This window comes from Hemiscyllium ocellatum, chromosome 1, assembly GCF_020745735.1.
Source record: "Hemiscyllium ocellatum isolate sHemOce1 chromosome 1, sHemOce1.pat.X.cur, whole genome shotgun sequence".
Classification (NCBI taxonomy): domain Eukaryota; kingdom Metazoa; phylum Chordata; class Chondrichthyes; order Orectolobiformes; family Hemiscylliidae; genus Hemiscyllium; species Hemiscyllium ocellatum.
In genome coordinates, this window is record NC_083401.1 from 50114579 (window position 1) to 50140601 (window position 26023).

General features: G+C 39.9%; 1 protein-coding gene across 2 annotated transcripts in view; it reads right to left on the reverse strand.

Moving 5' to 3' along the window:
* ccbe1 (collagen and calcium binding EGF domains 1) overlaps positions 1 to 8966 on the reverse strand; it is a 286760-nt gene extending 277794 nt beyond the window's left edge. Inside the window, exons 1-2 of one of the 2 annotated variants that reach the window (XM_060829209.1) lie at positions 8593 to 8966; positions 8234 to 8314 (exon numbers count right to left, since the gene is read on the reverse strand). In XM_060829209.1, coding sequence (XP_060685192.1) covers positions 8234 to 8314; positions 8593 to 8705 — 194 coding nt within the window. In that variant the 5' untranslated portion in view covers positions 8706 to 8966. Of the gene's footprint in view, positions 1 to 8233; positions 8318 to 8592 lie in introns of both variants that reach the window. The other variant, XM_060829199.1, reaches the window with a different exon arrangement.
* Positions 8967 to 26023: the final 17057 nt, after the last annotated feature.

Consider the following 26023-nt stretch of genomic DNA (forward strand, 5'->3'; position numbering starts at 1 on the left):
TGGGTGGCACGGTGGGACAGTGGTTAGCACTGCTGCCTCACAGCGCCATGAGACCCAGGTTCAATTTCCACCTCAGGCGACTCTCTGTGTGGAGTTTGCACATTCTCCCCGTGTCTGCATGGATTTCCTCCGGGTGCTCCGGTTTCCTCCCACAATCCAAAAATGTGCAGGTTAGCTGAATTGGCCATGCTAAATTGCCCGTAATGTTCGGTGTGGGGGAATGGGTCTGGGTGGGTTGCGTGTCGGTATGGACTTGTTGGGCCGAAAGGCCTGTTTTCACACTGTAGGTAATCTAATTTGTCCATGATGGGCAACTGCTTATTCTGATATCAATTGTGTTGTTGCTCAATATCTAAATAGATTTCTGAAATTCTGAAGAAGTGTCCTGGACCCGAAACTCTGATTTCCCCCACAGAGGCTGCCAGACCTGCTGATTCTCCAGGAATTTCTGTTTTCATTTCCACGTAGAAACACTCACCAACAGAGATTGGTGAATAGAAATCAGAAGCAGGAAATCCGGCTGTATATTCTTCCCTATCCTGAATACATAAAGACAAAATGTAGCATTCTAAGCATTATCTAGTTGAAGTTAGATGGTTTGGGTTTTGTGTATTCTGGTACATATATAATGTTAAACTGTCCCAAGTAGTTTTCTGTGTCTGAGGGATTGAAAACATTACCAACATTGGGATTCAATGCATGATAGCACTCATCAGATGTTGTTGCTTATTTCTGTCACCATTCTCCTTACAGTGGTGAGAATAATTACATTGGGGAAGAGTGAAATTACAGATAATGCACAACCAACAAGTTCTTGTAATACCACATGTTTATCACTGAGAAGGACTGGCTAGAGGTAATACAAATGCTGTAAAATATCAGCAAAGATTATGAAGCCATATTGGAACTGCGGGCCTGTGGAACTCATTGCCATAGAGCGCAGTGGAGGCTGAGATGTTAAATGTCTTCAAGGCAGAGATTGATAATTACTTGTGAGCTCAAGAATTTAAGGGCTATGGGGAGAGTGTGGGTAAGTGGAGTTGAAATGCCCATCAGCCATGATTAAATGGTGGATTGTACTCAATGGGCTGAATGGCTTTATTTCCACTCCTATGTCTTATGGTCTTATGGAACTCTACCAATCTTATTACTTAAGAGATTGTCTGACTTTACATTGGATTTAAGAGAAGGTGACAACTATTTGGACCTTCAAGCCTGTTTCACTAACCAATAAGATCACAGCTGATCTGGTTATGGTCACAGCTCCAATTTTCTGTCTGTCTTCCCCAAACACTTGACTCCCTTGATCATCAAAAAACTATATTACTCCATCTTGAACAACTTCAATGACCCAACTTGCAGTGCTTTCTGGGGAAGAGAATTCCGCAGACTAATGAATCATTGAATCATACAGGACAGCCTTTCCGTCCATCGAGTCTGCAGCAATAAAAATATACTATCATTTACACTGTACCACTTTCCCACACTAGACACATAACCTTAAATGCGTTGACATTTCAAGTTCTCAATCAAGTTCTTTTTCAACGCTGCGAGGTTTCCAGCTTCATCTACCATCTGAGGCCCTATATTCTAGATCCCACTACCCTCAAACCCCTCTAAATCTCCTGCTTTTCACTTTAAAATTATGTCCCCTTGTTAATTGATCATTTAATTAAAGGGAACTAAAGCAACTAAAGCTGCCTTCTATTCACCTTGTCCATGTCCCTCAATCTTATACACCTCTATCAGGTCCCCCCTCAATCTTTACTGCTCAAAAACAAGCCAAGCTTATCCAGCTTCCCTTCATAGCAAAACTGTTGCCTGGGATGAAGCATTCCCTCAGGTGTAATCATATTCTTCCTGTATTATGGTGATTAGAACTGCATACAGTCCTTCAGCAGTGGCTTAAACAAAGTTCTGTACAGCTCCAGTATAACCTCCTTTTTCTTATCACATATAGCACAACTGATAAAGGCAAATGTCCTATATGTCTTAACTACCTATTAACCTACCCTGCCATTTTTAAAATTCATTTGTGGGATATGGCCATTGCTGGTTGACCAGTATTTATTGCCTGTCTCTTGTTGCTTTTGAAAAGGTGGTGCTGAGCTGCCTTCTTAATCCACTGCAGTCCATCTGCTGTGGGCTGACCCACAATGCCATCATGAAGGGACTTCCAGAATATTTACCCAACAACAGTAAAGAAATGGCAATATATTTCCAAGTCAGGATGATGAGTGTCTCAGAGGGGAACTTGAAGGTGGTGGTGTTCCAATACATCTGCTGTCCTTGTCCTTCTAGATGGAGGTAATCATGAGTTTGGAAGGTGCTGTCTGAGGATCTTTGGCAAATTTCTGCAGTATGTCTTGTAGATAGTACACACTGCTGTTACTGATCATTGGTGGAGGAGATAGTGGTTGCTTGTAGATATATCAATCAAGCATGCTGCTTTGTCTTGCATGGTGTCAAGCTTCTTAAGTGCTGAAGATGCACCCATCCAGGCAAGTTGTGAATATTCCATCATTCTCCTAACTTGGACATTGTAGGTGCTTCCACAGGTCAGGTGGTGAGTTATTTGCCACAGTATTCCTAGCCTTTGACCTGCTGTTGTAGCCTTATATTAACATGGTGAGTCCAGTTGAGCTTCTGGTCAATGGTAATCCCCAAGGTAACACTGTTGAATGTTAAGGGGCAGTGGTTAGATTGTCACTTATTGATGATGCCCATTGCCTTGCATTTGTGTGGCATGAATGTTACTTGCCCCTTGTTAACCCAAGCCTGGATGTTGTCCTGATCTTGTTGCATGTAAACATGGACTGCTTCAGTATATGAGGAATTGTGAATGGTGCTGACCATCGTGTAATCATCATCGAACATCTCTACTTCACACTTTATGTTGGAGGGAAGGTCATTGATGAAGCAGCTGAAAATGGTTGGGCTGAGGACATTACCTTGAGGAACTCCTGGAGAGATATCCTGGAGCTGAGATGACTGATCTCCAACAACCACAACCAAATATAACTCCAACCTGCAGAGAGTTTGCCCCCAGATACTCATTGATTACAGTTTTGCTATGGGTCCTTGTTACCACACTGAGTCAAATGTAGCCTTAACGTCAAGGGCTGTCACTCTCCCCTCACCTCTGATTCCAACTCTTTTATCTATGTTTGAACCAAGGCTGTAATAAATTCAGAAACTAAGTGGCCCTCACGGAACTTCAGCAGGGCATCACTGAGCAGGTTATTGCTCAGCAGGTGTTGCTGGTAGCACTGTTGATGACATCGTCCAACACTTTACTCATGCTCAAACGAAGATTGACAGAGCAGTAATTGGCTGGGTTGGATTTGACCTGTTTTTTACATACAGGAGATATCTGGACAATTTTTCACATAGATGGATAGATGCTAGTGTTGCAACTGTACATCAAAAGCTTGGCTCAGGAAGCGGCAGGTACTGGAATGTAAGTCTTAATACTATCACTGGGATATTGTCAGAGCTCATAGCCTTTGCAATATCTCATGCCTCCAATCATTTCTTGATATCACATGGAGAGAATCGAATTAGCTGAAGACTGGTATCTGTGATGTTGAGGACCACTGGGGGATGCTGAGATGGCTGATCCACTCCACACTTCTGACTGAAGATTACTGCTAAAGCTTCAGCCTTATTTATTGTGCTGATGTGTTTGGCTCTTTCATTATTGAGGATGAGAGTATTTGTGGAGCCTTCTCCTCCAGTGAGCTATTTAATCATCCGTCACCATTCACAACTGGATGTGGCAGGACTGCAGAGCTTAGATCTGATCCACTGGTTGTGGCATCAATTAACTCTGTCTGTCCTTGCTGTTTTATGCTGTTTGACATAGTGATAGACATGTTTGGCAGCTTCACCAGATTGACACCTCATTTTCAGGTATGCCCAGTACTTCTCCTGGCATGTCCTCCTGCAATCTCCATTGAGCCAGGTTTGATCAATATCCTAGATGGTACTAATTGGGAAGGGGATATGCCAGACCACGAGGTTGTAGATTGTGCTAGCTGCTGTTCATGGCCGACAGCACCTCATGAATGCCCAGCCTTGCGTTGCTAGATCTGTTTGAAGTCTGTCCCATTTAGCAGAGTGGTAGTGCCACACAACATGATGGAGGTTATTCTCAATGTGAAGGTGTAACTTCATCTTCCCAAGGACTGTGCAGTGGTCACTCTTACCAATACTGTCAAGGACAGATGCAACTGCAGTGAGCAGATTAGTAAGGATGAGGTCAAGTATATTTTTCACTCGTTTTGTTTCCTCACCACCGACTGCAGACCTGGACCAGCAGCTGTGTCCTTAAGGACTCAATCAGCAGTACTGATACCGAGCCACACTCGGTGTGGTCATTGAAATGTCACAGCCATAGTATGTTTATGCCCTTTCCATCATCAGTGCTTCCTCCAAGTGTGGTTCAGTATGGAACAGCACCAATTCGTCAGCTTGAGGGAGGACAGTGTGTTGCAATCAGCAAGAGGTTTCCATGTCCGTGTTTAACCTGAAGCAATTATACTTCATAGGATCCAGAGTCAGTGCTGAGGACTCCCAGGCAGCTCCCTCCCACCCGTTTACCACAGTGCTACTGCTTCTGTGGGGTCGGTCCTGCCATGAGATAGGACCTATCCAGTGATGGTGATGGTGGTGTCTGGGACATCATCTGTAAGGCATGATTTGGTGAATATGACTATGTCAGGCTGTTGCTTGAATAGTCAGTGAGACAGGAGAAAGTGAGGTCTGCAGATGCTGGAGATCAGAGCTGAAAATGTGTTGCTGGAAAAGCGCAGCAGGTCAGGCAGCATCCAAGGAATAGGAGATTTGACGTTTCGGGCACAAGCCCTTCTTCAGGAATGAAGTCAGTGAGACAGCTCTTCCAATTTTGGCACTAGCCCCTGGGTATTAGTAAAGAGGGCTTTGAAGGCTCCACAGGCTGTTGCTTTTTTCCATTGCCTAGGTTGCTGCCAGGTGATCTGTCCAGTTTCATTTTTTTGACACTTTGTAGTGATTGGTATAACTGAACAGTTTGTTACGCCAGTTTGGAGGGCAACTGAGAGTCAACCACATTGCTGTAGGTTTGGAGTCACATGTCGGCCAGACCACGTGAGGATGGCAGGTGAACCAGATGGGTTTTTCCGACAATGATTATCAGTAGATTCTTAATTCAAGATTTCTTTTTACTGAATTCTAAATCCACCATCTGCCATGACAGGATTAAAACCTGATTCCCCAGAACATTAGCTGACTTCTGGATTAATATTCCAGCAATAATATGACTAGGCCACTGCCACCTTCAGGGATCTGTGGACAAGCACCTCAAGATCCCTTTATTCCTCTGAGCTTCCTATTGCCTTGCTATTGAGTACTCCCTTGTTCTTCCAAAGTGCATCAAAGGTTAAATTCCATCTGCCACTGATCTGCCCAACTGACTAATCTATTTATATCCTTCCAAAATCTAACACCTTTCTCTCATTGTCAGCCTTAAGGCCACTCTCTTCTTCAAACTTACTGATTCTCATCGACGCCATTTATGAATATCACAAAAAATAAGGACCAAGCTTTGATCCCTGTGGTATGCTACTACACACAGGGCATCAGTCTTTTAGCATACCCTCTGTCTTCATGCTAAGCCACCCTGGAGCCCATGAGGTTTTAGGTTCTTTATCAGGCTCCTTATGAACCTTAAAGGCTTTGTTGAAACCCATATAAACTACATCAGCTGCCCTATCCTCATCCAAACACTTGATCACTTCCTCAGAAAAATACACCAAATTTCTTAGATGAGGCTTCCCTCTGGCAAATGCTGTCTTTGATCAAATTTTGTCTCTCTATGGCATGGTGGCTCAGTGATTAGTACTGGTGCCTCATAGTGCCACAGACTTGGGTTTGATTCCACCCTCAGGTGACTGTGTGAAGTTTGCACATTCTCCCCGTGCCTGTGTGGATTTCCTCTGGGTGCTCCAGTTTCCTCCCACAGTCCAAAGATGTCTAGGTTAGGATGATTGGCCATGTTAAATTGCCTATAATGACCGGGAATGCGCAGGCTAGGTGGTTTAGCTATGTGAAATGCAGAGATAGAGGGTGAGTCTGCGTGGAATGCTCTTTAGAGGGTCAGTATGGGCTGAATGGCCTGCTTCCTCATACGATGTTCTCCAATAGTTTCCCTACCATGTGTCAGAGTGAGAGAGAGAGAGAGAAAGAATCTCCTTCGACTCATCATAAAAGGAGATCTCTTATTCTTGAATATGTTCCTTGGCTCTCATCACCCTCACAAGAGAAAACATTGCCTTATGTCCGACCTAACTAGTCTCCTCACAATCTTATATGTTTTGATAACATAATCTCTGATTCTTCTAAACTCCCACGGATAACACGTAACCCATTTTTTCTAAAAGGAGAGAAGCCCTTCATCCCAGAATGAGTTAAGTGAACCCTCTTACCTGCTTCTAATAGGACTACACATTTTTTTTCGAAGTAAAGAGACTAAATGTAGACACAGTATTGGCCACAAAAACACCCTGTACAACCGCAACAAAACTTTGTGATTTTAGCATTTCATTCATCTTGCAAGTATTCATCAATATTCTATTTGTGTTTGTCATCACTTGTTATAAATACATATTAACATTTTGTGATTCATGCACTAAGTTGGCCTGAGCCCTGTGTCGCAGCAAATTCTACAATCTCTCTCCATTTCTATTTGTTTTTATCAAAGTAGACAAGTTCATATTTTTCCACATTGTACTCCAAATACCTTTAAAGTATTCAAGAGATAACAAAAAAAAATGCTGATACACAAAAAAGCATCCATTTCAACTGTAAAGCGACTAACATTCATTTATCCTCTTCATCTAGGACTTGTGCATTGCATGGATGCATATTTAATAGATGGAATGTACACAAATAGCCACAGTCATATATTTCCCATTTACTTGTTTGAGTGGGGCAAGCAGAGGTCCACAAATATATTTTCAAGTGCCAGTGACAATTCTAAGGATTTACAAGGCTGAGGAATTTGAAAGGCTGGTTAGCAGCATACCTGAGCTAACTTTGATTGATGCATGTTGTTAATGACAGAAGGCTTGCGGTGACTATAAACATCTGTCAGTTTCTACAAAGTCAGCAAAATTACATTGCAGTCTTAAAGAGGTGTATAACAATAGGCATAAGACTACAGAATCTTGACCAGCTCCACCAAAAACCGGTTAATTCAACAAGGGGGCACAGAGATCTTTTGATGAATTTTAATCTGCTTAGAAACACTTTCCCTAGCACAGGTTCTTGAACATTCACTTTACAAAAGTATTTTGAAGCAGTTATTGACAAATAACCTAAAATTCAGTTAAGTTCAACTGTACCGTGCCAGAACAGTAAATTACACTGAAATTCAATATGCTTTGAGAGAAAACTTAGACAAATCTGACTGTGTTTCTTAATGTACATAAGATGTGAATGCTGGCAACTGCATATTCATTTCCATGCTATATAAAAGAAAATTGACTACCCTTGCTGAGCAGATGCTTTTTATTATCACCTTGCTCCAAAACCAGCTATGTGTTGGCAAAGTAAGGGTCTCTTTTTCTACCCAAATTAATGTTAGAGTTCCAATTGGATTCACATGCGAGGTGGTGCTGAATACACCCACTCCAACTGAAGTTCTTTAAACCAACTGCGGTACATATTTTGTATTGATACAAAGTGGTTTGGGCTTTACACAAATGCAAAACTTCTATAATTATAGCAAGCTGTAATGAGTTTCATACACACTAACCCCAGTTTAATTGCTTGGGCAAAATCCACAGCTAATCCCCGAATGGAATGGAATGGAATCCAAAACAGTACACTTCAGTTCAGTAGACTTTGTTTTGTTGTAGGTCCTGGTCTCAAACTGGGATCTATCTTGATAAGTTACCATAAGACAGCAGGAGTTCAAAAAAAATTACAAGTGAGGGCTGAAATTCATCTTTAAACAAGCTTTCAGTAATTTACAATCTACCAATGAAAATGGAAGAATGTGATATCTAATGAAAGTTGTTAATTTTTTGGGAATGACCTGTAAAAACGTAACTTTGCATAATTACAGTTGTATGGAGACCATGACTCAGAGAAATAGACCTGACAGAAACAATAAAAGTTAAGGATGAAACGAGCGCTTTAAATGTCAGACAGTGAGTAAGCATTTGAGATGGTGAGATATGAACACGCTTACCTGATGCAGGTCGCAACTTCCCCAGTAGATTTCAAACACGGGTACTCCGTTGTAATGATTTTGTTTTCCGGGCAGTTTTCTCTGCTTGAAGAACAAACAAAAGTTCTTCAGGTATCAATGAAAGAACTTTTAAACTAAATCTACTTCTTATTCCCAATGGATTGAAAGCAACATTGTATAAACTCCGAGTGACAACTGACTCCCTTTTTTGGGTGCGTTTCCACGTTAGTTTTTAACTAGAATGAATATTATCTCGAACCACGATTCCTATTAACAGCGAGGAGGGCAAATTTAAACAACTTGCAGAATGGGGATGGGGACAAAAGAAAAGGTGGAAACTAAAATATAAACGGACAAACCTGTACGATTCGTCTTGCTCTGATATGGAAAAGTAGGAATACGTGAATCCTGGGGATATCAGCGACAACAGGAAGGCAGTCCTCAATAAGTTCACAAAAGATTGGTAAAACATTTTCCTCCCTGATCAGTCACGATTGACAACAGCGTTCCTGGGACAGAATCTCTACAAAATTTCGGGCTCAGAGATACTTGTTTTCCCCTTAAAGATTTTCTTATCTGAGTGATCGACCGGGAAGTGCAGCTGGCTTTTCTCATTTCACATTTTGGGCTGGGGGGGTTTAAAAAGAAAATGACTTTAGAACAGGGTTAAGGACTCTGGCGCGGAGTTGGTATTTGTCAACAGAGAAAGGTCTTTGGCTCTGCTGATGGGGCTGCTGCTGAGTTTGGATAAACTTTTTTCTCTCTCTCTCATACATTGTACAGGGTCGGACGCGCTCGCGAGCGACAAGGGGAGGAACTTGGATGTGGGAGCGTGAGTACCAGATGATGAATGTGCCTGAAGCAGCGTTATGTGTGGCTGCTTGGTCAGTGTCTGATCAGTGTGCCCACATGAGGACGTGCAGAGCTTTCCTCTTGCATTATTCCGCTCTGAGCGGATTGTACTTGCTTCCGATCACTGTCAAACTCCTACCTCACTCCCCCTCCTCCGGTTATTCACATCACTTGACAAATCCGCCCGTTTGTAAACGGAAGCGAGCAGTGTTTGCACAGGCTCCATTCACCCTGGTGCTCCCGTGCAGTGAAATAAAAGCGGCGGACCCCCTCAGCGCTGTTTATTTGATTTAATCCGCCGACGCTCCCTGCTCGTTTTACCAGCAGGATCATTCTCGGCTGCAATTGTAAAACTGAACAAACCCCTCTGAGGGCAGTTTCAACCTACATTCCTGGGTTGATTTCTTTTGTTTACAAACAGTGAATATTTTAACTCCTCGCCCTGCCCTCTGACACCGTTGAATGGGCTCAAATTGTAACTTTTCCAGAGACGGACCGATGAAAAATTTGTTTTAGATTGATAATGGAGAGGGGAGGAAGGAGGTGTTATGACATTTAATGCCGAGGGGCTTTTGTTTGATGTTAAATACACTTGGTACATCTGCGGTGTACTGCCTCTGGCCTGAACAGCAGAATGGGGCGTTTGGAACTAAGTGAGATGTTAGAACAAATGGGACCCCTCCCCCAAGTCCCTCCTCCCTACCTTTTATCTTAGCCTGCTGGACACACTTTCCTCATTCCTGAAGGAGGGCTCATGCCCGAAACGTCGATTGTCCTGCTCCTTGGACGCTGCCTGACCTGCTGCGCTTTTCCAGCAACACATTTTCGACTTGGTTAAATTAACCTGTTTGGCTAAAGCTAACTGAGGCAGAGCTGAGTAGTCAGATAATATCGAAGTTTAATTGAGTGCTAACATGATAACCAATCCAGAGGTGAACTAAATTAATCTCATTTGGATCAATTTGTTGAATACTGAAATCGAAGTCGTGATATTCAAAGCGTAGGTGGCCTACTGTATTTACAATAGCTGGCAGGAAAACGTTTTTTATAAAACCATGTTACAGCTTTGTAACACAGCCATGGAATCATACTGTGCGGAACAGGCCATTCGGCCCATTCAGTCTGCACTTACACGAGAGAAACACCTGACCTTCAACCCAATCCCATGTTTCAGTATTTGGCCCATATCCTTCAGTGTTATGATGTGCCAAGTGCTCATCTTGGATTTTGTTTTAAAAAGATGATAGGCAATTCGCCTCTACTACCCTCTCAGGCAGTGTATTACAGACCATCACCGTCCTCTGGGTAAAAAAAGCTTTTCCTTACGTTCCTCTAAACCTTTGGCCCTCACTTTGAATTCATCTTCTTGTGTAACTGGCCCTTGAAGGAAAGGTAGCAGATGCTCCTTATCCACTCTGTCAATGCCCCTCAATCTTATAGACCTCAATCAGATCTGCCCGTAGTCTTATGTTCCAAAGAAAACAACCCGAGCATGTTCAACTTTCTGTAGATCTTAAATTTTCCATCCCAGACAGCATCCTGACAAACCTCCTTTACACCCGCTCCAGGGCAACCATAGCCTTCTGATAATGTGGTGACCAGAATTGCACTCAATACCCCAGCTGTGGTCTCACCAAAGCTCTATACAATTCCACTATGACTTCCCTGCTTTTGTTATCTATGCCTTGATTGATAAAGGCAAGTGTCCTAGATGCCTTTCTCACCACCTACTAACATGTCCTTCTGTCTTCAGAGATCTATAGACAAATACTCACAAGGTTCCTTTGTTACAGAAATTCCTAGTATCATGCCATTCATTAAATACTTTTCTGTCAAATTACTCCCTCCAAAATATATAACCTCACACTTTCTCAGGGTTTAAATTCCATCTATCACTTACCTGCCCATTTGTCCATTTCGTTTATGTCTTCCTGTAGCCCAAATACTCAACCTCACCATTAATCACCCAAACTTACTAATGCAACCCCACACATAACTATCTCTGTCATTTATTGTTGGCTTTGGCAAATTCCAGACTTACATGTTCAGCTTATGGGCACTGGAAATGTTTCTGATCAGTTAAAATCAGATCTTTTAATGTGAAATCTGAACAAATCATATTATAAAGTCAAATTTTAACCAAAATTCATATGAGATCTGCAGCCATTTGTAATGTAAAATTCAGCTGGACTGTGGTCCATAGCCATGAATGTTTTGTGAGGGGCCTTCAGATGAACCATAGATTGCTCCGAAATGCAAGTCAACATGTAAATGTCACAGTCAAGGTAATGTTCTTAAAACAGGCTAGAATCCTCATGTCCCTTTCTAATCTAATATCATACAGCAGAACAACTCCTTCATTTGTGGCACAAAGTCTTGGAAAATGTGCGATCAACTGCATTTTATTAAAGATGACTTATGAGATTGTTGTAACAATCAGCTACATGACCATATTTTCAAATCCCAGGGAGCAGAAAATCAAGAGGAATTGACTGAACTTGTAGTTGACATGATAATGAAGTGCTCCAGCTCTGAACCAGTTCTGCTCATTGGTGTCTCATCAAAAGTAGTGTCGTTTCCCTCCCTAATTCTGATGAATTTTGTGGTGTGAAGAGAAAGAGGGTGGGGTTGCATCAATATGTGATGCACAATTTTTTTTTGATTCAGTTTAGTGATTCATTGACAAAAAATGGGAACAATTTGTTTGGAATATAGAGTGTCAGTGGAAGTAAAAGTGGCAATGATATTATTAGATTGTTGTCAAAAACCCAATGGGTTCATAATATCTCTTGGAGAAGGAAACCTGCTATCTTTATAAAAAGCAAAAGAACTGTGGATGCTATACATCAGAAAAAGAAACAAATTGCTGGAAAAACTCAGCACATCTGGCAGCATCACATCTGAAGAGAAATCAGGCCTAACAGTTTGGGCCTGGTGACTCTTCCTCAGAACGTGGAACTCTCGAGGAGGGATCACTAGACCCAAATGTTAACTGATTCTTCAAATGCTGCCAGACCTGCTGAGGTTTTCCAGCAATTTCTGGTTTTGAGCCTGCCATCATTACCTGATCTAGCTCAGATGTGACCCCAGTCCCACACCGATGTAATGCCTCTTGTCTGCCCTCAGTCATTGCCTAATACACCAGTCAATTATAGTAAAGCACTATGTCGGACAACGGGGCACTGCAACCTTACCAGCATTGCCACATCATAAAAGTGAAACTTAAAAGCACAGTCAAAAAGGTCAGATTATCATGGTCTAGAAAAATGTCATAGCCAAGAGAAAAGCAGAAATGTTGGATTGGGTGGTTTCAAATAACGTGAGCAGCAAAGATAATGAAGTGTGGTTTGTTGTAAATGTGCCATTATGGTCAAACCAAGCAGTGGATAAGCTTTATGGTATTTCCCTTAGTTTGGTATGAGGTGTATTGGTGCTAGCTCTGTCACAATATTTAATTGTCTACCCACAAATGTGGGAAAGCATTGAAATAATTGTGTCCATGGCCGTTCTTACTTGCACAGCATCTTGGCATGAAAACTGTGGTCACTTTGGCTTTTGAAATCCTATAAGCTATAATTATGGTAATGAAACAAAACCCAGAGAGCCTCTGTGTTGCTGAGAATATTGCATCAAAATTGAAGTTTGTGCTTAGAGAGACTGAGGAAAAAAATGCAGTTGCAGCAATTATGTGGTAATCCATTGCTAAAAATGGAAGTGTTGACATATATGTATATGGATTAGAAGAGCACAGTTGATGGTAACACTGCATTGGTCTGAATAGCTAAATTGTTAAAGGATGCAATGTGACAAAGGAAATATTCAGTCAGGTGGTTTAGAATACAGTGACAAAACAAGTATGAATCTACATTTATAACCATACACAATTATTTCTGTGCTAAGAGCTTGTTCTACACCACAGCATGTTGTTCAGTCCGGCAGCAGAGACTGAAAGGCTAGAACTGTAAAGGCGAACAGTATGAGAACACATTGTACAGGCAGTATGCAACTGATAAGGAAACATAAATGAAATAAATTTAGGTCATGTTGATCTGAATTCAGTTTGAAATCATCATGGGAATCTATTGGAAGCCTGTACTTAATGACTTGCCTTTGTGAACTATTTTCTCTTTACAGTAATTCTCTTTTAGAAAAAGAAAATCTGCCCCCTTGTGATCATGATTTGTATGAAACCCTAAATATCAATGCAATATAAATTGACTAGGAATGTATTTCTAAATAGCCTTATGTTAGAACCCAATTTCTGTTAGATCTAGATGTACAATTGTTAATTTTGTTTACAGAAACACTTCAGACAAGCACACTTTCAATTAAATAACTCTTCCATTTCCAGGCCAATCAACCTTGATCATTGAGTTAACTTACATACCTCGTATTCTGAACTTATGCAATTAACTTCTTCTCACGTTTTGTTAGGTATAATGTCAATTAAGTTTTGACACATGACTTACTCAAACTCTTTTACAGGAGGAGGATTTAGTTTTCTCTCAGGAGAGTTAAATGAAAGCCAGAGTTTGGGTAAGTAGAATAGATGGGGAAGATATCCCAGTACCATTGTACAAAGGTTCAATTAGGTATGACTTGTTGTCTGGACCAGAGGTAATTAGGGTAGTTAAATACACCTGTGAATGTATTTGATTTGCTGTTAGAGAATCATTTTGCAAGAGTGAACATTATAGTTTTGTCTTTAATGATGGAAATCCTAAGTAAGGCTAAGAGACGAAACATTTGAAGAACCCCCCAGGTCCTGGGTATTTTCCATCAGATTCTCAAAACCTTGACGAAACCATATTGTCATAAATATTCACAGGTTAGGGACAAAAGATTACATTTACTAATTGCTACAAGAGATTCCCTAAAAGAAGCTACTGAAATTAACGCGTGTTAATTGATTTATGGTCATGAAATTAGAGATCCATTAAACTAGATTAAGGAAAAGTTCTTAAAACTAAAAGATGAACTCTCAATACTTAATAAGGGTGGCAGTTTTCTTCCCAAAGGGCATTAATGGACCAGATGGGTTTTTGTCCAACAATGGATTTGTGGTCATCATGAGACTCTTAATTCCAGATTTTTATTCAAGTCAAATTCCGCCATATGCTGTGGCAGGATTTGAACCTGGGTCTCTGGATTTACAGGCCATCACCTTCCTTTTATAAGGTGAACCTCTGAAAATGAAAATTTGGTGGTCCACAGGATATTATTAGAAATATTAGTTATGTGACTGAAAAATACCCTGATCTCAAGAAGAATTGGCTATGCCACTACAATCATTTGAAAAATTATCTCCAGGAAAAGGATAAGGAAGGGCAAGTGTGTCAGGTGATAAGAATTGTCATGGATGATGGAGGCAAAAGATTGAGATGAAAGTTCTCAAAGTGAACTTCAACTTGATTAGTTACACAAATGCCAAAACAGTTAGACACTTCTCATATTTAGAGGAAGGATAATTAGGGGATCTTGCAGGACTTCTTGGGAAGTATAAGGAAACATCAAAGATATCTCTTTAGCTCAGCAATTTTTATAAGTAGGTGAGTCACTACTGATCAATCAGCATTGACTAAAGTTCAGAGAAAGAAACTCCGATGCTAACAGAAACTCGATACATGCTGGAAAATCACTGATTGAAATTAAAACCAAATCACCAAGAGTATTAGTTCCTCAACTACATGGGTCAACGAGAAAAATAAAGTTACAAAAGCAGATCCATCCCCAATTCCATGGCTAGAAGACTGCATCAGTTAGGTGGAATTTGAATCGAATACAAATCTAGAATTAAGAGTCTAATGATAGCTATGAAACCATTGTCAATTGTCAGTAAAATCTTATCTAGTTCAGTCATGACCTTTACTGTCTGGTCTGGCCTAACTGTGACTTGAGACCCATACCAATGTGATTTACTTTAAACTGCACTCTGGACAATCAGGGATCATTAATTAATGTTGGCCTTGCCAGGTTCACCACATAGAGTCAAACAGACCCTTTGGTCCAACTTGTCCATGCTGACCAGATATCCCAACCCAATCTTGTAAATGAACAAATAAAACATGCTGTTTCGTTACAGAATGATAAGTTGAGAATAGAGAAGCCTGTGGGTAATTCTCTAAAAAAGAAAAACTAGTATCAGAGGATGTACTCTATCGTAGATTCAGAAATTCTAGAATTATTGCCTGTTCAACATTTTGAAATCTATGTCAACATGGTAGCAGAGATATATGAATCTACACTGTTCATAATCCATTCATATTCATTGGAAAATTCAGACTCAATTCAAGACAATTGAGATGGAACCTTTAGTTTCAAACATTTAATAAAAAGTTTATTTACATTGCAGGAAAGGAAGTGCAACTGCTGATTCATTGACCCAAGTGTAAAATGAAGCTAGTTAAAGATTTAAGAAATAGTAGAATTGTAAAAGATTGTATAAGCGAGGAAGGAAGAATGAATAGATGTAATTCTCTTATTTTATGAATAATGTGTCACATATCTTGTAATGAAATATTTTTGAAATCACATTTCACCTTATAACTAAAATGCCAGTTTCCTCTTTCTTTCTAACACTAAGATTTTTCAACAATGTTCTTGCCTTTTCTCTTTCTCTCTGAAACAAAACACTGAGTTCTAACAAAACTATGACAGAATAGTTTGAGAGAAACTTTAACTCATGGCAGACATATCTAAGATCAAAGGCCATAGGTTTAACGTGAAAAGTAAGCAGTTTAGTGGAGATCTGAAAAAATTCACTGAGAAAGTGGTAGAGTATGAAACGTGCTACCTGAGTGGGTGATGGAGGCAGATACTCTTGCGATATTTAGGAAGCCCTTAAAATGCTACAGCATAGTCGGCCTGGCCTAAGTGCAGGTAAATGGGATTAGTGTACAAAGTTAAAAGTCACACAACACCAGGTTACAGTCCAACAGGTTTAATTGGAAGCACTAGCTTTCGGAGCGCTGCTCCTTCATCAGGTTGACAACCACCTGACAAAGGAGCAGCGCTCTGAAAGCTAGTGCTTCCAATTAAACCTGTTGGACTGTAACCTGGTGTTGTGTGACTTTTAACTTTGTACACCCCAGAACAACATTAGCATCTCCAAATTGGGATTAGAGTAGTTTGGTGTTTGTTGGTCATAGACATAGTAATTCAGCACTGAAGGGGATCTCCAGCCTACTATGACAAAAGCAAAATGCTGCAGAATGCTGGAAGTTTGGCAAATAAAGGTGGGGGGGGGGGGGGGGGGGGTGGTGTGGGGGGGGCGTGGGGGGGTGTGGGGAGGCTAAAAATTCACAGCAGATCTGGCAGCATCTGTGCTGAGAAACTGTGTTAACACTTCAGACTAACAATCATTCATCAACCTGTCCTGCCAGATATTTCCTGCATTGATTTCAAACAATTCCAATATCATTTCATTAAATATGGTGCATCAGCAGTTCTGTTCACAACATGACTGTTATTTTCTCTTTTTCACTGACTAGAGATGTTCCATTCTCATGGCAGGCAAAATGAAAGTCTGTAACTGTCAAAGCTCCAACTTTTCAAACAACATTTAGATAAACTGTAAATACGGCCAATCGATGTACCATCTTTTTGTGCTTTGTGTCTTTAGAAATGACAGGTAATTTTTTAAAAAATGTTCTCTTAGCTGTGAAATGCAGTAAGTCTATTCCAAACCTCAGTTATTCCGATCTGATCCAATCTTTCCTTGTTCATGTCTGGCTTTAAGCATAATACGATGTCATGTATTGTTTTTGGTTATAATGGGATTCTGCTGACTTTACACAAAACATCCCCATTAAAAATCAAAAACTGGTTACAAACAGCCCAAGGAGTGTTTAAATTATCAGAGTTTAGCAGGCAAAATGTATACATCATAAATCAAAGTGATACATTCATTCATATTTTTTAAACCATGTGGCTTACTGCTGCTTTAATCTCATTGTGAAAATGGGACCTTGTTTAAAGATTGTCAGGTTGACTGATGACTGCTCATCAATTGGCAACCAAATATAGACAGGACAGCTGGTCACAAATGAAGTTGAACACAGTTTTTGTCCTATTGAAAGAGAGATACTAAATTTGCTTTCTAATAATTAAGTATGTTGTTATTCTCTCGTTCATCATTTTGCTCTATACATTAATCTTTAAATAACAGACTGAGAAAATTTGTTGGAACTTTTCCAAAATATAGTTTCCTTCAGTTGAATAAACTTTGTGAAGCACCAAGCATGTCAAACACAACAACAAGGAGAATATATTAAATTACTGGATGGGTTTACAAATATAACACTCGTTAGTTGTTCCAGTATAACTACAATATTGTCTGGTAGATGCCAGTGTGGAAAATTGCTCAGGTGTGTCTTGTGCATGAAATGCTGGACAAATCCAACCCAGCCAATTACTCATCCTGCTGAGTTGATGACTGAGTTACTTGCTGGAAGTTGTTGCTAATGTTGCTATCAAGTGGAACTTGACAATTTGCTCACAATCAAAATATCTGAATTCTAGATGTGAGAAATCAAGTCAGCGTTTGACCAAACATGGCATCAAGGGGTCAATGGGGAGCGAGGAATAACCTGCTGGCTGGAGTCATATCTAAAACAAAGCAAGATCATTGCAGTTGTTGGAGTTAAGTTACCAAAGTCTCAAGCATCACTGTAGGAGATCTTCAGAGTAGTTTCCTAGGTCCAAACATCTTCAGCTGCTTCAATGATTTCCCTCCATAAGTGGGGATATTCAGCATTATTTATCACTCTTCAGGACATCCATGAATGCATACAGCAAGAACTGAATGACATCCCACCCTGGGGTGATAAGTGGGAAGGAGCATTCACACCATTAAAGTGCGAGGCAATGATAATCTCCAAGACAGAATCTATGTTTCCCTCCTTAACATTCAATGACATCACCAGTGAATCCCCTCACTGTCAACAGTCCAGGTGTCATGCCTGAAAATGATCTGCACCAGCCATACAAGTACTGCAGCTACATGAACAATCAGAAGCTCAGGATTCTGCAGTGAATAAGTCACTTGATGACTGTCCAGTGCACATCCACCATCTATCAGCACCATTGAGGAACGTGCTGGAATATTTGACATTCCCCTGGATGATTGCAGCTTAGAAGTTTGATACCAAAAAAGCCCCCTTGACTGGCATCACATCCATTGCCTTCAGCAGGCACTGCCTTCACTATTGACATACAGCAGAAGTAGGGTGTATCATCTGCAAGATGTTCAGAACCAAAGTTCCTCCAACAGCACCTTCCAAACCTGTAACAGCTATCACCTAGATCTATGGAAGCTCAACTAGCTCCAAGTTTTTCTTGAAGAAAGTTAACCATTTTCAAAACAGCAAAATGACTTTTATTTTGCAGACACTCTGGGAGATTCCTACACTAGCTGTCTGTTTATCTTGATCTGCTTGTTGGTCACTCTTTTCCTTCCTTCCTCCAGATCTTGAAGCTGCAATGTGGTCACTTCACTGAACGTGCTATCCATGTAACTCTCAGCCTTGCAAATAAGCCAGTGTTCCTAGCTTCTGCTCAAGCCCTGAGACCGAGAGCTTAAGCTTCTGCAACTGGAAGCACATATAGGCCAGATATTCCACTAGACCAATCTGTACTGCCATGTCTTAAAACTTACTTCCCTTACATTAAATTTACCCCACTCCTCATGCCCTACATTGCTTAGTTATCTTACATTATCTTCAACTTGAGTTTGAATTATTCCTTTTTCTCAGTTAATGCCTTCTTCCAAAAAAATACACTTTTCAAAATCATGAACTAATCAACCCACCATTTTCCTTTAATATCCATGTTTGATGATTTTCCTGATCAGAAATTGTCCCAAAGCTGCAGCTATGATACTAAGGCCTCCTCTCTCATTTCCTGAAGAAGGGCTCATGCCAGAAACGTCGACTCTCCTGCTCCTTGGGTGCTGCCTGACCTGTTGCGCTTTTCTAGCAACACATTTTCAACTCTGATCTCCAGCATCTGCAGTCCTCACTTTCTCCTCCTCTCTCATTGTTTTGTTGAAGTTGAAGTGCTGGGCCTACACCTCAAAATATCTTCTTGCTGCTGTGTTGAAGCTGAAGTTAGCTTTGTTTCAATTTCCAATTAAGCACACTCCATAACATTCACACCCCACTGATTATTGGCTCTCCATATTTATACAAGCAAATCCTCAATTAATGTAACCATCACTTATTCCCTTGTTCCATTTGGTCTCAGCTATCCTTTTCAGATCTCACTAGTTGTTAACAATAACTTCTCTTATGGACCAGACCAGGACCCCTCAAAATAATTTAAGAAGTTAGCTTTTTCTTATTTTAAAGGCTAATGTGAATTTCTATGTTCCAGATGCCGTGTGACTGGTCAAACTACTGGTAAGCAAAGCACAATTTATCTAAACACTACAGTTAAAATAAAAGTGAAAGAAAGATGAACTTAGAACAACAGCTGTATTGGAAAACTTAACTGAATAATAAATACAGTAATTACTGCTAATTGACTGTTCCAATATAGTAACATCTCATAAACACCCCCTTGGCAAAAATTAACATTCAGAAAAATACATTTAACCCATTGCAGGAAAAACCTCAGCTTCTAGCTGTTACCATGAGAGGGAAAAGATAGCGTCTACTTCTTCAAGTCCACAACAACTACTTAAAGTTAAATTTAAAATTAAAAAACACTAGAAAGCCTGGTTGATGAGAGCTGGCCACCCATCCAGGCTACTTTTATTGTTCCAACTTTAAAAAAAAGCCCAAGGCTTAACAGGCTATTTACTCTAGTAGTTTTGATAGACTATTCATCTCTTCTGCTTTCCAATATTTCTTCAAAACCAAATAGGACAAAATAACCTCTTAAAGCCACAGCATCATCCCAGGTCAGTGCTGCAATGTGGGCATTAGACTTTGCCAATGCAGCTGGCTTCTCCCAGGTGCAAGACAATATAAATTGTATGTATGTCTGTTGAGAATGTTGTATCATAAAGCGGCTGTCTTCACAAACAGAAAAAGTTTCCATTCTAGTGATATAGAAGTCATGTATTATCATTGGTACCATATCTTAAAAGTCTGCGCCAGGCACCCTGGGAGTTTGTTTTTTTTAATTCATTCACAGGATGTGGGTGTCACTGGCCAGGAAAGCATTTATTGCCATCTCCAATTGCATGAAAGGCAGTTGAGTGTTGACTACATTGCTGTGGGTCTGAAGTCACATGAAAACCAGATCAGGTAAAGATGGCCAGTTTCCTTCCCTAAAGGATATTAGTGAGCCAGATGGGGTTTTCTGACAATCAACAATGGCTTCACAGTCCTTGTTAGTTTTCTAATTGCAGATATTTATTGAATTCCAATTCCACCATTTGCCATGGCAGGATTCGAACCCAGGTCCCCAGAACATTAGCAGGGTCTGCTTTTAGAATCATAGAATTTTTACGGTGGGGAAGCAGACCATTCAGCCTATCAAATCCACACCAACCCTCTGAAAAGCTTCTCACTCCTTACCTCTTCCCTGTAGCCCTTGCATTTTCCAGGGCTAACCCACTTAGCCTGCCCATCCCTGGACTCTGTGGGCAATTTAGCATGGCCAATCCACCTAATCTGCACACCTTTGGACTGGATGAATAGTCTAGCAATGGTATCACAAGGCCATCACCTTCCCATAATCCATACAAACTTGTATTTTTCTGCTTCATTTCAAGAATCCGATGCCTGACGTAGCTGGTTGCTAGAAGATAAGGGCTATCCCCTGCAACCAAGGCTGATAACTGTTACAGGGTGAAAGTGAGGACTGCAGATTCCTAATGAAGGGCTTTTGCCTGTAACATTGATTTTCCTGCTCCTCGGATGCTGCCTGACCTGCTGTACTTTTCCAGCACCACTCTAATCTTGACTGATATCTGTTACAGAATGTCCTTAATGAGGTGAGCATAGATATGGTGCAGCTCATTCTCAAAGCAGGACCATCTCAGAGCAGACAGTACAATTGCTAACGGTAAGGTTCTGATGCTGCTAGGGTCTGTAGGGGACCTTGCAGGACAGGATATGTCACATTATCCTAGCAAGCCTTGCTCTGAAAACTGGAGCTGGCAAAGAAAAGGTGTGTTGGAATCTGAAGAGCTGAGAAAGTGACAGTAATCTTCCAGGAAAGAAGATGAAGATATTGAGTGTGACAAACACCACTTTTAGCATGATAGAGTACTGCAATGGCTGGCACGCCAAGCCAGATGGGATTTAATTGAACCTGGTTCCAATAGATGGGAAATTCCACAGTTTGATGAAGATAGCATAATGGTTAAACCTTTTCATTATTCAACTTCATCTATTTACAAAAGATCACCTTTTTGTTTTCTTTCCAGGCTGAGAAACCTCCCATCTGTCCTGGTGATTCACACTTTGAAGGATAGGGATTATCGTCATGCACTATTACCTCTGGGTCTCCCTTTGATCTAGACACCCAGAACTGAATATAGTAATCAGACAATTACATAGTCTAGGAGACAGTGAGGTCTGCAGATGCTGAAGATCAGAGTTGAGAGTGTGTTGCTGGAAAAGCAAGTCAGGCAGCATCCAAGGAGCAGGAAAATCGATGTTTCAGGCCAGAGCCCTTCATCAAGAATTACATGGCCTGATACAGTTTGATCATAACTTCTTCTGATGATTGTTTCAGTTTACACATGTAGTTCAATATTCAGCTGGCCTTGCTGCTCTCTATTCATTGAACATGTTGAACATTGAGTCTATTGAGATTCCGCATTTCCAAAATAATGGCCCAGATCACCGGTCTATGGTTCATTGGCATTAGCCAATACACCATTATAATTCAGTATTATCATGACTGATCATCCAACTCAATACTTTGTTCCCACTTTCTCCCCATATCCTTTGGTCTCTTTAGCTTTAAAAATTATATTATATCTTTCTTGAAGCTCTCAATGTTTTGGTCTCAACAGATTGCTATTGCAGAGAATTCCATAGGCTCACCACTCCCTAGATACTCAAGATGTTTCTCTTCTTCAATACTGCCTTTATATATTACATATCTACAACACCACCTTCAGCTGTATTTAATGCATTTTCCTAACAAGGTATGATTTTCAAATTGCATTCTTATTGATGTTATCTTCCGAAGTACTCTAGTTATCATTTCTCCTGGAATTTTAGCCAGAAATTCTTCAGAATTGATTCTCTTCACCTCCACAGGAATTGCATTGGAAGGACTTCTTATAAAACTTAGCGGTGATTCCAATGTACTTCATGAGGTTTTGGTGGTTGGGCTCGAACAGGTCCAAGAGAATTACTGGCCTTTATTTTCTCCAGTTACATTGAACAATGTCTATAAACTGCAATTGTAATCATACTGGCATCTTTGCAGGTTGTCATAAGACCATAAGAAATACGAACAGGAGTAGGCCATTTGGCCTATAGATTTGGCACCACCATTCAATAGGATCTTTGCTGATCTAACACTCCTCACAGTTACTTTCCTGTGTTTTCCCCATAACCCTCGATTTCCCTACTGATTAAGAATCTATTTCAGCCTTAAATACACACAAGGATTTTGCACCACAGCTCCTGTGATAAGGAGTTCCAAAGACACTCAACTCCATGAGAGAAGAAATTTCTCCTCCTCTCAGACAAAAAGTCCTTAATTCTGAGACTATATCCTATGCCCTCTGCTTCAAGAATCTTGCATGAAGGGAAATATTCTCTCAGCATTTGCCTTGTCAAACCCCTTAAGAATCCTATATTTAGAGTTAGATTTATATGTTTCAATTAGATCACCTCTCATTCCTCCAAACTACAATCTCCAATGAGTCCCAGCCAGATTAATTTTTACTCAGAAGACAATCGCTGCACACTAGGGATCATCCTAGTGAACCTTTTCTGAACTACCTTCAATGAAACAATATTTTTCATTAAATAAGGGGACCAAAAATGGGGATCACAGTGATCCAGATGTGATCTCACCAGCACCCTGTATATTTGCACTAAGGCTTCACTCCTTTTATACTCCAAATCTCCAGAACTAAGGACCAACATTCCTTTAGCCTTCCTGATTACCTGCTGCACCTTTGCGCTGGGTTTCTGTGTTTCGTGGACAGTTACCTCTGAGTCTTACCATTTTTACTTCTTTCTCTAGTTTAAAATGCTCATTACTAATTTTTTAAATTATGACAATCTTTTGTTATCTTTATGACTAACTCTATTTCCTGAAGTTTCTTTTAATTTTCTAGGCATTTTACTCAACTGTGATAGGCTTCTTTATCAAGACCAACACTATTTGCTCATTTTCAATAATGCTCTTCATTTTTTAAAAGTCTTGTACTGTGCTAAAACTATCATCCTTTACAAAGCTTATTGATCAACAGACAGCTTTCACATCTCTTCATTATTAGAATTGATTTAATTATCTTTTGATCTAATTTCTAACAATTTCATTGCCAATATACTTCAAAGCCTAAACATTAATTTTGCCTCCCTCACCACTGTCTTTTTAGTTTCATTTGTTCTGGTTTCTCTCATTTAGTTTTACTATATTATGTCAGTGCTTTTATGTATTCCAAATCACTCGTCTTCCCTTTTAAATTTGATAATGTTTTAAAACATCTTCATTTTTTTGCATTGGTACATTTCGATTTTTACTTACACGTTGACATGGTCTTACACTTTAAATCCTTCAATTTTCTTTTGAGCATCAATTTTTCTTAACTTCATTGTCCCTTGGAAAATAAATATTTCTTAGCAGTTATCCCTTTAATACTTAGTGCAGTCTTTTAGTGAAGAAGTTTAGGTTGCCGACTACTAATTAAATGCAGCTTGAGGTTGTTGCAGGGCAGCTGATCAGTGGACAATGCATTACCCAGAAAGGGAAAGCCAGTTTTCTGAAGCATTCAGAAGATGCTCACAAATCCAATGAAAAATACTAAAGTGGTCCAGTATAATTTGGTGGCTGATTGGTCTCTTAGCAAATTAGCCACAATGATTGAATTAGCTAGTGACGAAGAAAGATTATTGTGTAGGTGACTGCCAGGAGCATATTGACTGTAATGCATAAAGAAATTATGGCCTTATTACAATGGTAAAACTCTTATTCATAGCTCTCTATGCAGCCCTACAGCATTATACAAACTCAGCATTATGAATTCCTCAACTTCTGTATTCCAGACTCCGAGTCCAATCACACCAGAACATTTTGTGATATGTTCAATTGGACCTTGTTACTGACCTTATTACTAGTATCCCCTCTTGCTTATGTTTGATGTCTTTTTCCTTTCAAGTATATCATAATAAAGTGCCTCATACATCTTTAATAACTCTACAACAGAGAACAGATTAATCCACTCTGATTCTTCTGTGGGAATAGTTGATCAACAGCTTCACATCTCTTCATTATCCTAATATATCTTTCAATCTAATTTATAAACTTCCACAGCCAACATTCTTCAAAGCCTAAATATGAATTTTGCATCTTTCAGATGCTGCTCTTTTAGTTTCATTCCTTCCGTTTGTCCTCATTTTGTTTTATATATAATCTCAGGGTTGGGGGTGGTTTATGTTCCAATCTACTAGTCTCCCCTTTTAATGCTGATATGTTTTAATGTGCCTTACCCTTTGCATTATACATTTCTCTATTAAACTACACATAGGTAGAAAGGAAATTGCAAGAACCCAAGGTGATTTTACGATATTGCAACCTCTCTCTGACACCAATCGAGCATGCAATTTCCACATTTGTGTTGGAGAGAGCACACAGCTTCAGAAATATTAAATCTGGAGGTTACACGCTGCAGGGTGTTTGTACATTGACCCTTTTATTACCTTTTACCTTTAATTCTCTCACTTAGACACAAGCAGCATGACAGCTTGCAGGTTTGGATATTTGCTATTGCTTAGCTGCCTTTTGTGCTAAACCTTGTCCCTCACCCTTATTCTTGGTTCTTCCAATGATTTATATAACATGTAAATGTAAAAGGAGAAATCTCCTTATAATGCATCATCACTGCCTATTATCCTTCCAAATATTAACACAGATATTGGCACCTGAAATGGCAGTTATTACACTAAAGGGGTCTGCCCCAGGTGGTTCATTGAACATATATGAGTACACTGCGTGGAATTTCAAATCACAGCTGAAAAATAAGAGCCTTTAGTTTCCTCATTCGGATTTATTGTCTACGTTAAATACAGACACCATGCTCTTTATTCCTTGAGAATAATGACAGATAATGGTTAGCTCTTAGGTTCTAGATGTGTATCTATTCATGGAAATAACACTAAACAAAGGGGTCCTTGCTTTAAAGTGTATCAGTCATATTGATCTGCAAGTGAAGCAAATGGGAAATGCGGTCTGGCTTTGTCCAAGAAAAGTTATGATATCTAATTCACAATTGTTATTGAGAGAAATTTCTGAACATCAAAGTAGTTCAAAATGCTAATTATGTATTAACTGAGTATCTAATTTTATGCAGATAGTGGGCATTAACTAGGGATTCATTTGTCCTCCAAAAGGTATAGGAATAGATTTATCCACATTGTTAGGGTTGGAAATGTGTGTTTCACGAGTCTTCACAAATAACAGCTTATATTTGCATAAAAATCTATGCTCATAATCCACCGATTGACAATTGGCAGTGTGTCACCTAAGATTGGAAAGTTAGACCCAAAATGAGATAAGTGGTTGAGTGATCGAGGGAGGGTGGGGAAGGCAGAAACACATATTAGAGCTATGAAAGGAGTTTCAGCAATACAAAATTAGGCATGCCAGATTAAGTGAAGATAGCCGATTGTCCTTAAAAACCTAAAGGAAATTATCTGCAGGATTTCAGTTGTTACAATGACAAGCTTACAGTGCGCTAAAGTCAACATTGATCTGAGTTTATAGAACTGCTGTTCAAAGCTATTATCATATCAGCCAGCA